Source organism: Neopsephotus bourkii, unplaced genomic scaffold, assembly GCF_033783945.1.
Source record: "Neopsephotus bourkii isolate Nb327-2 ecotype Australia unplaced genomic scaffold, CSIRO-AGI_Nbou_v1 NB_1511, whole genome shotgun sequence".
Classification (NCBI taxonomy): domain Eukaryota; kingdom Metazoa; phylum Chordata; class Aves; order Psittaciformes; family Psittacidae; genus Neopsephotus; species Neopsephotus bourkii.
In genome coordinates this window covers 1,643,720-1,656,270 of record NW_026901987.1, presented here as the reverse complement: position 1 = coordinate 1,656,270, position 12,551 = coordinate 1,643,720, and the positions used below count along the sequence as shown (strand labels likewise).

Sequence of the window (12,551 nt, the reverse complement as noted above, 5' to 3'; positions counted from 1 at the left end):
AGTATCATTTTATTTTGATCTTTAATTAAGCAAGGCCTGAAAATCCCATTTACAGAGCATGAGATGCAATTTTTTTAATGGTACCTGGTAAAATCTGCTAACTTTTGCATTACATTTTTGCCCTATCCAGTTTTTCCTGAAAGACCATATATACCTGGAGAACTAGTAAGTTTAATACACAAACCATGAGAAACTTCTCTGTTAGCAGAAGAATGAACACTCAAAATCTGAATCACAAGGACTAAGCGAGTGAGGGTTTGTTTGTTTTTTACAAGTAAAAAGCACAGACATGCAACAGATGCTTGCTTGCTATATTAAAATATGAATTTATAAATAACAATCATACTGAGACACTGCCTGTACCATTAATGCATTTCAAAATCTTAGTATATGGGGGAGGATGATGGTATACTGCTCCCTAGAATGATCAGGAAACCCATCTTCTTAATGGAACACACATTTAATAGTGTGGTGAGAAATTTCATCATAGTATCACTCTACTCTGCTAACCCTTCCTGACTTAGCTTATCGGAAAAGTGCATTTAGTGTTTTTTCCACCAAGGCAGAGTTTTATGAGAGCTACAAAGGACTGCAAGACAGAGCAAGATCTCCATTCCACTGACTCTGTCCCTGGGAAACACTGAGGTAAAGCTGGCTATTCTCCACAGCCTAATGAGTCGCTCAACACTTGTTTCAGTTTTGTCAAGGAGAGCTTCTTAATTTCAACTTATGAGGAGAACAAATAAACTTTTCAATGTTGCTTGTTTTCTTCAAGTGCTGTGCTCGGTTCTATTGAATGCACCACTACCTGTTTTCTCGGTTTGCCTGTGTGTTAACCAGAACTGGCTCATCCCACTTAATTATATTCAGACACTCGCTGGATGTACAAACCCACATACAATACCTAAGCAAATTCATAGTAATACAATATTGCAAATCGTAATTATTCTTAAAAGCTGGAAATACATGCATCCAAATTCTGGATGCTAGGTTTTGAATAAAATATGCTTCCCGCTTCCATGCCAACTATTCCACTTTGAGGATTAAAAACAAAAAGAAGAAAAACCTGACATCATTCTAATAACTGAACTGACAACATCCCCATTTGTATGTCTGCATAGAGATGTGAAAGGTCAGATTCTCTGAAAGACTAATGTACTATTGAAGCCAGAATTTTGATTTTAAAACTTTGCAAACACGAGTGTTGGTGGGCAGGGATAAGGGGGAACTGAGAAGAGTCAGAAAAAAATTGGGGCTTGTTTTTCTCATCTAAAGTTACTCCTGTAGGCACGCAATGGAACCGGGCATAATTTTTAAAAATAGTTAGGTTTTGGGTTTTTTGGGGGTTTGGGTTGTGAGTTTTGGGGGGGATTTTTGTATGTGGGAGGGGGGGCTTCTTAAGAAACTCTGCCAAGGACCAGAGCTTATACCTACAATTTCTGCTTCAAATCATGGTATGGCATGCTACTTGGTGCAAGAATTCATACCACTCTTTTAATCTGCCATTCATTTTTTACCTTGGATCCCATCTTGCTTCCAGATAAACAAAATGAGAAATTATCATTGAGAAATGGCTGGATACTGTTAAAATGTAGAAACAGTCAACCTAGTCTGACAAGTAAAAAGAAACAGACGCAGAAATTACTGTGTATTTGAGACCTGTGAAACAAATTCACCCAGTGTGCTATTTGACCAAAACTAAATCCCAAACAGAATACTGAACCTTAAAATTTTATGAAGCAAGCTGGGATCTGATCACAATGTAGACCAGTTAGAGTTGAATGGTGACTGTTTGGACACAAGAAAGAGGTTTGGACACAAGAAAGAGGTGAGTTTGCACATAGCCTGTTACCACAGCTTTGCTGATGTGGTTATTTTTTAAGCTATGGTAACTCTTATCCAGTCCTGAAAGATTCTCTCAAAACAATGAATGATGCTTAAAAAAATAAAATAAAAAATCAGTATTACAAAACCAGGGAAAGTCCCCATCTGTATGGAGAACAAGGTAGACAGGAAATAAACGATACAACGAAACAGCGTTCAGTCTTCATAGTGGAAGGACACTAACCCTGCAGCTCCATGATGATCTGTGTAAAGAATATACTGCATTCAACATACCCACTAACGAATCACAGGGGGTGCAGGGAAAGATTACAACAGTTAAATGACATAACTTACTAATACTACTAAATTATTAAGGAGAAAGACAAGTGCTGTCTGCAAAGAGATATGGAAGGACTTAACAACATCAAATAACCAGCCTCTAAAATGGCAGAATTAACTACCATTTAAACACAGACTGGTACTCATGTGTTGGGAAAAAACACCTCAACTTCATATGCATAATGACGGGCTCTGGATGATTCAGGAATGAGATCTTAGATTTATAGTGCATTGTTCTTATGAAAGCATCAGCATAAAGAGCAGAGAGAGTGCTAAAAATTATTACTGCAGAGAATACAACCAAAAGCACTTTTATTCAACTGTCTAAAAAGTTCACTTGCATCCTGAAAGTTATAAGTCTGTCCCTCTCTCTTCAGAAAATGTCTAGCAAAACTAGAAAAGTTACAAGGAAAGAGATCATAAGACAACCAAAGGCAGGACATAATTAAACAGAGAGAAATCAGGTTGGAGAAATATCAGAAGGCACCACATTAAACCAGCAGATCTCAGGCTCAAAACAAGTGAGAAGAAATGCCTCTTCTCAGGAAGCAATTTTCAAGCTATCATTTTCCTAGCCTTTCTCCTCTGGCTTCCTCAGCCTTTTTCCTACTTGCTCACATACCCTCCTCAGCTTGAGAGTCACTGACACGGATACAGTAAAAGAGCAAAAGGCATTAAAGAGAATATATGCCATCTTTCCCTGCAAATAAAATGCAGCCAATTTAACAGAGGTGACAATTAGCCAGACTGACAATGGAAGTGTTGACCTACACCTCCAAACCAGGCCCATCATACCTGTATGCAGATGACTTACTTGGCTGTTGGCCACCATGCCAGAAGAACTGAAAGAAATTTCTCCAGATGGACAGACCTGTCCTAGTCAGCGAGAAATGTCTACCTCTCCCTGCCTTTAAGCTGACTGAAAAATGTGATTCGTGAAGACATCTGCGCAGAGAAGCAGCTATGTTAGGTACTGTTTTTCCAAGCTACATGAAAAGCATCTGTATCACTTGGTAAATTTTTGAAATCTCTTTTATCTTATTAGAATGTAAATAAATTAGATTTGCTTTTGCTTATTTTGAGGCTAGTAGCAACTAAAACAGCTAACACCAACTCCCTCTGTTGACGGAGCTGTCCTCGTTTACCAGCCATCCTCCTGGTATTCCTTTACCAGGCCTACTGGTAGCTAAGCTATCTATCTGCAGAGGCATCTCCATTTGCCCATCAATACATCAGAGAAAGTGAAACAGATGATGGCCTCACGCAGTGCATGCCAGGTCAGGATTTCTTAAGGCCCAGCTCCTCCAAACTAATGTTGTGTAACCTTAGGGTGAAACTAAAGAATCCAACTTTGCAGCTGATTGTTCATTAATAAAATACTTTAAATTCAGACTTCATCTTATTTCACACCAGTCTTGCATTCGTATGTATAAATTTAAACCATAGCTGCACTAATGCATGTATTCAACCCTGCTGAACAGCTGTTCCTGGAGGAAACTAGCACACCTCTGGAAGAAATGATCACACATTAAAACTGGGGTGTCATCTCCTGTGCTGAAGCAAATTTATATTTGTTCAAGGGCTAGAACATGTGATCCTCCACAATCTCTTTTCAAGGAAGGAGGAGAGGGGGCAAACCTAACAAGTCCAGAGACTGGATTTCAGCATGTCTAAGAGAACCCAAACCTGTGAAAGAAGCGGATATTGCAGGCAGCGTGACACAGGGGCAGGAGGAAAAACAATTTCCAGCTACATCTTCTTGCCTCTGAGATTTTCTCATGCTACCAGGTTTTGGAGGTAGAGACTCTATTTACCTGTAGGGCATCATATGACAGCATACAAAAATGATAACATGATACAAGTTAAAGCATAACATTTAATCTTATTCTTACTCTGAAATTTAAAAACAAGCTAGTCAGAATCTGCTGTGACATCTGCTTGCAACTCCACCATCCATCACTCTTCAATGAAAAGACAGTGAACACAGACTGCACACAGATACAACAGTTTTGCTGCTTACAGGAATCTATCTGAACTTCTTGTGCTTCCACACATGCAAACTTTAGATCCTGGGGGCTAGTCAAAGGCTCAACTTGTATCACAGTATTACAAAAGAGGAAGAACTTAAGATTTAAGCCCAATACCACTTCTACTTAAGAGGGAAAAAAAGAGCACATGGAAAAAGCATGGCCTGATTTTATACAGAAGCTGTGAAAAGCTATGAAAAAAAACCCCACACTTGCAAGAAATCAGAAGCTGCTGTAAAGTCTGGAAAAGACAAAATTATAAGAAAGTGCTGCACTTTCAAAATCTGGATTTAAACGGGAACAGCAACGTTAGTGACAGACTGCAGATGGCAAGCAGATAATTCCACAGCCAGAATAAAGAGAACCCCTGTCCCCACATCCCTAAATCACAGAATCATAGAATAGTTAGGGTTGGAAAGGACCTTAAGATCATCAAGTTCCAACCCCCCTGCCATGGAAATCCTCTCAAAAGACTTCAGCCAGACACAGTTTAATCACAAAAGTGGACAGAAAGAAAAATAAGGAAAACTACTAATATGTAAGCTTTACAATATACCAATGAACTGACTTCAGCAATTGGTATACCCTGCAGATATTAGTGCAATTATTTGAGACAGTAGCGATATGGTGAAAAGATCACATTCTTCCTAAGACTCTGAACTAGCTGCAATTCATGCAGCCATAGCACATGCACAGGCATCAAACTCATATTAAAGTAAAATGTACCTAAAATGATTCACTGTGATCATTATTAAAACGTTACTCAAATACTGAGCTAATACATGATTACCATACATTCATGGTGCTTTTTTATTTTATAAAGCTGGCATTCTCTTCAGTGACCAACCCATCTGAGACAATTTGGGGAATTTTGACTCTGAAGTATATCAGCACAATATAAATAGACAAGCAACAGGTCTTGCTAAGATGTCACATTGCAGATGCTGTTAAAACTAACAGAAAATAACCTCACTGGCTTAAAGCAATCAGCATCTCAAACTGGAAGAGGAAATGATCCCACTGCAATGCAGACACAATGAAGATGCACACCCTTACAGAATTAATTCCCAGCAAATCCAAATATATTTGGATATGCTTTCATTCAACACCATGCCAGGTCATGCACCCAAAAACTTTTATCTTCAGTGGCTCACTTAACAAAAACAGATGGGGAAGAAAGCAAGTCACAACAGAGAAAGGGAAAGTAAAGGATAGCCTGCTAGAAGCAGCTTGTTTTAAACCAGGATTTGAAGGAGGTAAGATTTCGTGATACGAAGAATATGCTTTGGATCACAACCTAAGATTAAAAAAAAGAAGAAAAAAGCTCGGACTCTTTTGGCATAGACCAAATAAATTTTTCTTCAGGATTAGGGCAAACCCACTACAGTGCCCGTGGATCACTAACAAAGGATCAAAAGTAAAATGGCAAAAGAACAAGCCAGCAGTCTACGGTACTGCATCATATTTTGAGCTAGCTATGCACTCAGTATTGCATCAGAAGTACATCACAGAGGCTACCAAGACAACCCCTCCACAACTAGGTAACACAAGAATTCAACTTGTTGTACAGTATTGGTCAGGCCACGCAACATGGATTTGTCACAACATGACTGTTTTCACAGGACATCTCCCTCTTTCAATACACCAGATTAACTATTAGTAGCAATGTGCTAAATTTCTGTTAACCTCAAAATCCTGTGCAGCTTTACTGTTTCACTTATCACACACTTCTCTAAAACAAGTCTTAAATTGACTCTTACTCATTTCATCACTGTTTCATCATGTACTCATTTCATCACTTATTCTTTGCCCTGGTATTGAACTACTGCACACCAACAGCATCTTTCCCTGCTTCACTGTCAAGACCTGTACATCTGCAATTGGACCTCAAGGGGTTTACAGAAAACAATAAAAATACTTCTATGGCCAAACTAGCACCACCTTGAATACAGAGCATCACTGTGGCATGCACAACCATGTCCTTCAGAGAAGCAATGTACAAAAAACATCCTGACACATATGCATCTGAAAGCTATGCAACAAATAAGCCAGGAATTCACGTATGTTTACTCTGGCTCTTCCTACCTTTTGAACACCTGCCTTCACAAGCCCAATAGTCTTTTAAATGGCTGCATGAGATAAACCAAATACAGACAAGAGGAGGAGAAAAAAATTGGAAAGAAGTCGTTACACATAATTCAGCAAAAGGTCACTGAATTATGCCTCCTGCAAGATGCAGGAGATTTCAGGATTTCACTTTTCTCTCTCACAACTGCTATGAATATACTGTAACAAAGCACTCTTCTGCTAACAGGGAGTGAAGTAGCCAAGACAGAAGTGACTGAGATTTTCCTAGAGGGTCCACAAGCTAGCAACGGTATGAAAGAATCTCTGCTATTATTGTACTCAGAAATTATTCTGGAGATTTTGAGGGTCAAAACAGCTGGACAGGAAGCAAAGGATTAGTCCCTTGCTATACTGCTGTGGACTGAAGTCTTGCCAAAGTGCAGCTCTACACTTTTTACTTTTGGTTGGATCATTTTTGAAGGAGGCATGTATTTCATTCCTTAATAAACAAAATGTGCTAAAATTACTTATTTTAAGTTATTTACCCAAAGCAATTGCAACTCATGTATGTCTTTGACAAATACCTCTGTAGGTCAATCTTGCCAGTGAAATACGGTACCTCATTTGTGGTTTTAAATAAAATACTTCCACTAGTGACACGCTGCACTGATGTATCTCTAAGAAAATATATGGCTATGAGTTAACTGGAAGTGCATCCAAAGTCCTAACTGTTGAGAGAAAAAGAAGAATTACAAATCTGAAACTAATGAGAATAAATAAATAAAACGTAGTTGACAGATACTGTAATTAATTTAAGAACCTAGAAGTGCTTTGCAAACATTCACAGTTACCCCAGCCTCCAGCAGATAGATATTGATAGTCCTATTAATCAGATTCAGAGAGTAAGGGGTATCAAGGTTTCTTTCTTACATCATTGAATGACTCACTGGCAAAGTCAGAGGTAGAGAAATGCAGCTCAAGGCTCAATCACTCATTACCGTACCGTACAAGCACCTGACTTACTAAGATATTATTTATCTTGTTGAGCCCAAGAACATCCTAAGTTTGACAGTCCAAACTACAGAACATGCCACCCGTGACAGGGCAAGATGCTAATCCTGGCGTTGCAACTACATTGTATCAGCAAACACCAAAGCCCCATTTGCGGATCCAGATTCCCACAGTTTCTGTTCCTCAAAAAAGAAGACAACTCTGCAAAAAGCATGAAGAAAAGCACCTGGATGATCATGAGGCTGATCACTTCATTTTTACCAATCATTTAATGATCATTTCATTCCTAATGTTCAAAGCCAGTCTCCTACATGAGGGTGATGTCACTCTCTGGGTAAGTATCAAGAAATAGGGGAAACTGAAAACTTTCCCAGCTGAGTACTATTATAAAACCACTTTTGAATTCTATTACAATTTCTTTTCAAACAAACAACAGGGAAAGAAGCAATGAGATGCTACAGAATTCCCCTCCACTCTGGCAGACTAACAGGTCCTCATTGACACAAACAGGAATACATCATCTACACACCAGACATCCAAATAAGCATTTGTATCTTTAACATCTCACTGAAATCTAAAGGCAGGTAGGTACCTAATACTTTATCTAACCAGCCAGCTGGAGTTTTGGTACATTCAGTAGATGTAACTCACATTTTCTGCTCAGAAATTATTATGAAGTTCTTAATTGAAACATGCCACATCTCGCGGTCTGCAACACAACTGCAGATCTTACACATAATCATACATCTCCAGAAACACTTTGTTTTCCAAATATCTAGAGAATGAAGATTACACAACACTTGGAACTTGAGCCTGCCAAAATAAGTTACTATAAAACTAGCTGCACACCTGGACATACTACATTGAAAGCAAGCAAGTTAATTAAATAACATTCTTCTGAGAATAAGCCATACACTCAAACAGTCCTTCAGAGGGTCCAGACTGTTCCTAATTAATGCTGCATAAGAATTTAGTCTTACATTTTTCCACTTTTGAACAAGACTGATTTGTTGGTCTTTCCAATAGATTTCTTCTTTAATATTGGTAGGACATTCTGAGTTCATTTAAACAACTAATTTGGGGAGGAAGATTCACTGATCCACCTGCCAGTATGATGCTTTCTACCCCTCTCAGCGTTTTCCCTGTGAATGAAAGGTATTCAATGTAAAACAACATGTCCTTTTGGTCATGTTTATTGTAGAAATGTCAAACAGAAACACAAATAACCATTTCACACATAATTATAAAAGATATCGGTTATGCCTTCCAAGAAAAACAAAGCACTGTCTACAGCCTATGCTGTAATGCACACAACACCCTAGAGCATGATAAGCCCTTTATTAGTGCTTGCAATAAAATGAACACTGCAGAACAATTACACACTGTAGCCATGGATTTCTAAACCCAGAGATCTCTCCCAGCAGCCAGTCTATACTCACAAGGTTTTGAGCCTTCAGAGCGAGCTGATGTTTGCCGTAAACTAGTGGAAATATTTTCAGTGGAGTTTTCAGGTGATGTCAACAACAGGAAGGATAACCTGGAGCCAGATGCCCATTTCTCATCAGACGCAGCCTTCAAAGTTGGAAAAAGAACAGTAAAGCTCCCCGTTTATACCCCAAACCTGCAATTAGCCCCCTACGTCGGCACAGAATCCTGTTTCATTGCGGCAGCCCGGAGACTTCGTGTGTGCATGAAAGGGGGGAGGTCTCTCCCCGGAGGGTCCCTCCCCGGACCGTACTCCGGGGCCGTACCAACGAAACACTTTTAATTACTTGGGCACCTAGCGCTGGTTTCGCAAGGCCCGCACCCACCTGCAGCCCCGCCACCTCCGCGGCCCCCGCCGCCCGCCACGACGCGCTCGCCGCCCCACCACAGCCACACGCAGCCCCGGCGAGAAGGCGCGAATCCGCGCCTGGAGTCCCACGCGTGCTCGGCGGCACCGCCCCGCTCACCGGCGCTCCCCCCGCGGCACACGCTCCCCGTCAGGCGCGGGGCCGGGCACAGCCCGACCGTCTCCAACGGCGCCTCCGCCGCCGGGGTGGGCTGGGCCGGGCCGGACCGGGCAGGGCCAGGCTGGGCTGCCCCGGAGGTGGCGCCCCCACCGCAGCCTTGCTCGCTGCGAGAGCGACACCTGGCGGCCGCGGCGAGAGGGCGGGGGGACAGCGCCCCGCCAGCCCGCCCCGCCTGTGCTCCGGCGAGAGGCCGTGACAGGACAGGCCCGGCTCGGACCCTTTGCAGCCGTTCCCTACCGAGGAAACGGGGAAGGCGTGGGGACACGGCCACTCTGCCCTGCACCTGCATGGAGGTTGGCCTTGACCACCGGCCTGGCCTCGAGTGGGTCGAGTCGCCCTGCTGGTCGGAAAGGCCGGGCTGTGGCCGTGCAGGGGCTCCTAGAGAGCTGGGTGATCTCCTGAATTACTTATTACTTGTAACAGTTTGTGTAGGAGCAGGAGGGGTACAAGCCCAGTGCCAGGGAGGCCAGATTCCCTCCAGCAGGGAGGCAGGCAGCGGGCTCTGGAGCCTGGGCTGAGGGTCAGAGAGGGCTGACATGGAAGCTGGCTGTGCCTGCTGACCAGCATACTCACCCACTGCTTAGTTTCACCAAAGCCATGTGTGTGTTGATAATTCACACACCAGCACCAATTCGTTTGGTAGGGAGGCAAAATAGATGGACCACCTGTAGGCAGTGGTACAAGAGAGACAAGCTTGTGCGAGCAGCGTGAGTGAAACAATAAAAATGCCTTTATTAAAGTAGTGGTTGAAGTTAATGTTAGAACAGTCTTTGATCCAGTGCAAGTTGCTTCTAAAGGTCTTCCCTCTGGCTCAGAGGCATTCTCAGGATGATGCCCTAAATGGACAAAACACTGAACTATCACAGACACCACCTAGTTACATGACAAATATATTCTTTTTTATGTTTTTCTGCAGATGGTTCTACTTACCCATTTTTCACTAAACCATTACTATGGTATTCATCATTCTGTGGTGATAGTCATGCCGCAGATTCACATCAAAACCCTTAGTGCTCTGCAGGAGAGATTTACTGACTGAATTTTGTGTTCCGATGCCTCTCTGATCTCCGCAAAGCTTTGTAGCTTTATCAGAACTACAGCACTCGTCTGAAGCCTGGCGTCGTTACTGAAATTGGAATGTAACTGCTAAAATACATAAAAATACAGTTTTGTTCCCCACAGACTATCATTTTCTTCGCTTATTTCCACATTCAGGATAGGCCTGCTTCATGGGAATTTTATTCTACTTGATACGGTGTAAAGTTCTGATGCAGTCGAAGTATTTGCGTAACAGTTCAGCTGTATGTTAAATAAGTTCCAGGTATGTAAATTTTTGCAGGACTGCTTTGGCTATGTTTGATCATTATGACTGAGAAACAAGATGTTAACACATCACAGAAAAACACTTTTCTTGGCAGTGATCTGCCACCAATATATTTAATGTGAGTTTTCCCTCTTTAATAGAAGCAGGATGAGGCGCTGTCGTGATCCTACAAACCGAGATGCAGATGGGCTCCTGTGATTGTCTGGATGTCAGTGGGACAATTCCCTTTTTTAATCCAGACAGCTAATTTTGTATTCTTCTGGATTTATTTTTTTACCATTGGGAAGGAAATTCATGAGGGGATTCCCTAGATGCTTGAAAGAGAAAGTATGTCACGTCTATGCACCACAGCTTCCCACAGATGAAGTCCAGCCACATCTAGTACTGTACATGTTGCATATTCAAAGACTCACCACCTTGTCTACCTGCCCTTACTACAAGTCTGTGACTGAAGGCTAGGTACCATGCAACTGGCTTCAAAATTACATGACCTGATGCAAAAGAAAGAAGGAAATGGCCAGTTGCAGAGGGGACAGACAACAACTTGGTGGCAAAGTGACAAAGGAGGAACAAGTCCTGAAGCCTATGTAGATAGAGTCAGTGACAGATTATATTGCCAAGGGCTTGCCAGAAGCACTTCAGCCCTACTCTAAAACCTGTCTGGCAATGGGCCTACCATTTACGTGGCTTTGAGGCTGATGCTGCAGTCAAGCAGGAGGTCACTGACATCACTGTTGTGGCAAGAGCTGCACTGTAACCAGTCCTTTCATTCCTGAGCTTTTACACCCTTAGTATTTAAATATCTCCAAATTATTCTGTCTCTGTCCCTCACTGGTGATGCTTCTGCATAAAAGAAAACTAATACAGTCATTTCTAGGCAAGACACACTCCGCATAGCTGGCCTTGAAACTTACGCCCTTTCTGCACAGATGTGGTCAACTGGTGAGTGAGATGGATGGTCCTTCATTACAGACCTGGAAACTCCTCTTTCCATCAGGAGTTTTCCACAGATGAATGCCCTCCCCAGGGCTGCCCCAAGAGAGAGTGCTGAAAACACAAGTGGTAAAACAATCCTGCTCCAAACTGAAGTCCTAATTCCTTGTGAGGGATTTAACTTTGAAATGTTTCCCATAATCTTTTGCTAATCTGTTAAAGCAAAACTTCCAAGCTGTTGAGAATTAAGAAAAGCATTTCAATCAATTAATGTATTAGTAAATCAGTCACTATGTGGAATGCTAGAGGGGTTTCTCTCTTCCTCTCCTGAACAAAAGCATGCCTCCATTACTTCAAGTGCATTAGTGCACCTTGGAAAGCCTGGTAATAAGAAGGCTGCCACACAGTGTAGAGGTGGGAAGATGATCACCCGCAGGAAATATGTGGAGACTCCAAACCTAAGTCCAACCATTACACTGAATGCAGGGAGGGGGGACAGGACAGGACAGGAAGAAGTAGTATGAGAGAAACAGAATCAGAAGAAAATGTGTTGCTGGAGAATCAGGAACTCATCCACTAGTCACCACAGTGGGCAGCACGGAAAGACAGCCAGTGACTGACTAATGCACATGCTCTGGTGCTTAGACTGGTGCAAAACAGCAGTAGCAGCAGCAGTGGAAATTCCTGAGAAGGGGCTGGGCTGAGGGGCAGAAGGTCTGTCTGTATGGTGCAGGTCTGGAGGAAGAAATGGCAGGCAGTCCAGTGCACCTCAGTCTGTTAGGGTCTTCAAAATCCCATCCCCTTCAGAGGGTTATGCCCACGGCTTTCTTTAGTCCTCATTCACCCAGATTGTTACTTCTGAAATAATCTCTCACCCACATGATAGGTATGTTAGCACCTACCATTAGCGCCTGCCCTAGCATTTTGAACCTAGCTATACGACCACACGTCAGGATGGAAGGAGCAGGGGGCAGACCACAGGCAGCGCCAAGCGGGCACGGTGGATCTGCGAGC

At 42.3% G+C, this 12,551-nt stretch overlaps 2 protein-coding genes across 4 annotated transcripts in view; one reads left to right on the top strand and one right to left on the bottom strand.

The window, feature by feature from the left end:
• ANKRD6 (ankyrin repeat domain 6) overlaps positions 1 to 9,312 on the bottom strand; it is a 93,427-nt gene extending 84,115 nt beyond the window's left edge. For 2 of the 3 annotated variants that reach the window (XM_061369789.1, XM_061369793.1), the window contains exons 1-2: positions 9,221 to 9,312; positions 8,708 to 8,840 (exon numbers count right to left, since the gene is read on the bottom strand). The gene's annotated coding sequence lies outside the window, so the exon portion shown is untranslated. Of the gene's footprint in view, positions 1 to 8,707; positions 8,841 to 9,138; positions 9,160 to 9,220 lie in introns of those variants that run through there. The other variant, XM_061369790.1, reaches the window with a different exon arrangement.
• Positions 5,311 to 12,336, top strand: LOC133221094 (SKI family transcriptional corepressor 2-like). The gene is made up of 4 exons (XM_061369726.1): positions 5,311 to 5,446; positions 6,505 to 6,567; positions 9,053 to 9,573; positions 10,197 to 12,336. Exons 1-4 carry the CDS (start codon positions 5,311 to 5,313, stop codon positions 10,317 to 10,319), a joined length of 843 nt encoding a protein of 280 aa, XP_061225710.1. The 3' UTR covers positions 10,320 to 12,336.
• Positions 12,337 to 12,551: the final 215 nt, after the last annotated feature.

Excerpts from the sequence above, each read along its gene's own strand:
- LOC133221094 (XM_061369726.1), top strand. The coding sequence starts at position 5,311 with ATGCACCCAAAAACTTTTATCTTCAGTGGCTCACTTAACAAAAACAGA. Across the intron at positions 5,447-6,504 it reads TAAACCAGGATTTGAAGGAG|GGAGTGAAGTAGCCAAGACA; the intron begins GTAAGATTTCGT and ends TTCTGCTAACAG. Across the intron at positions 9,574-10,196 it reads TGCCCTGCACCTGCATGGAG|ATGGTTCTACTTACCCATTT; the intron begins GTTGGCCTTGAC and ends GTTTTTCTGCAG.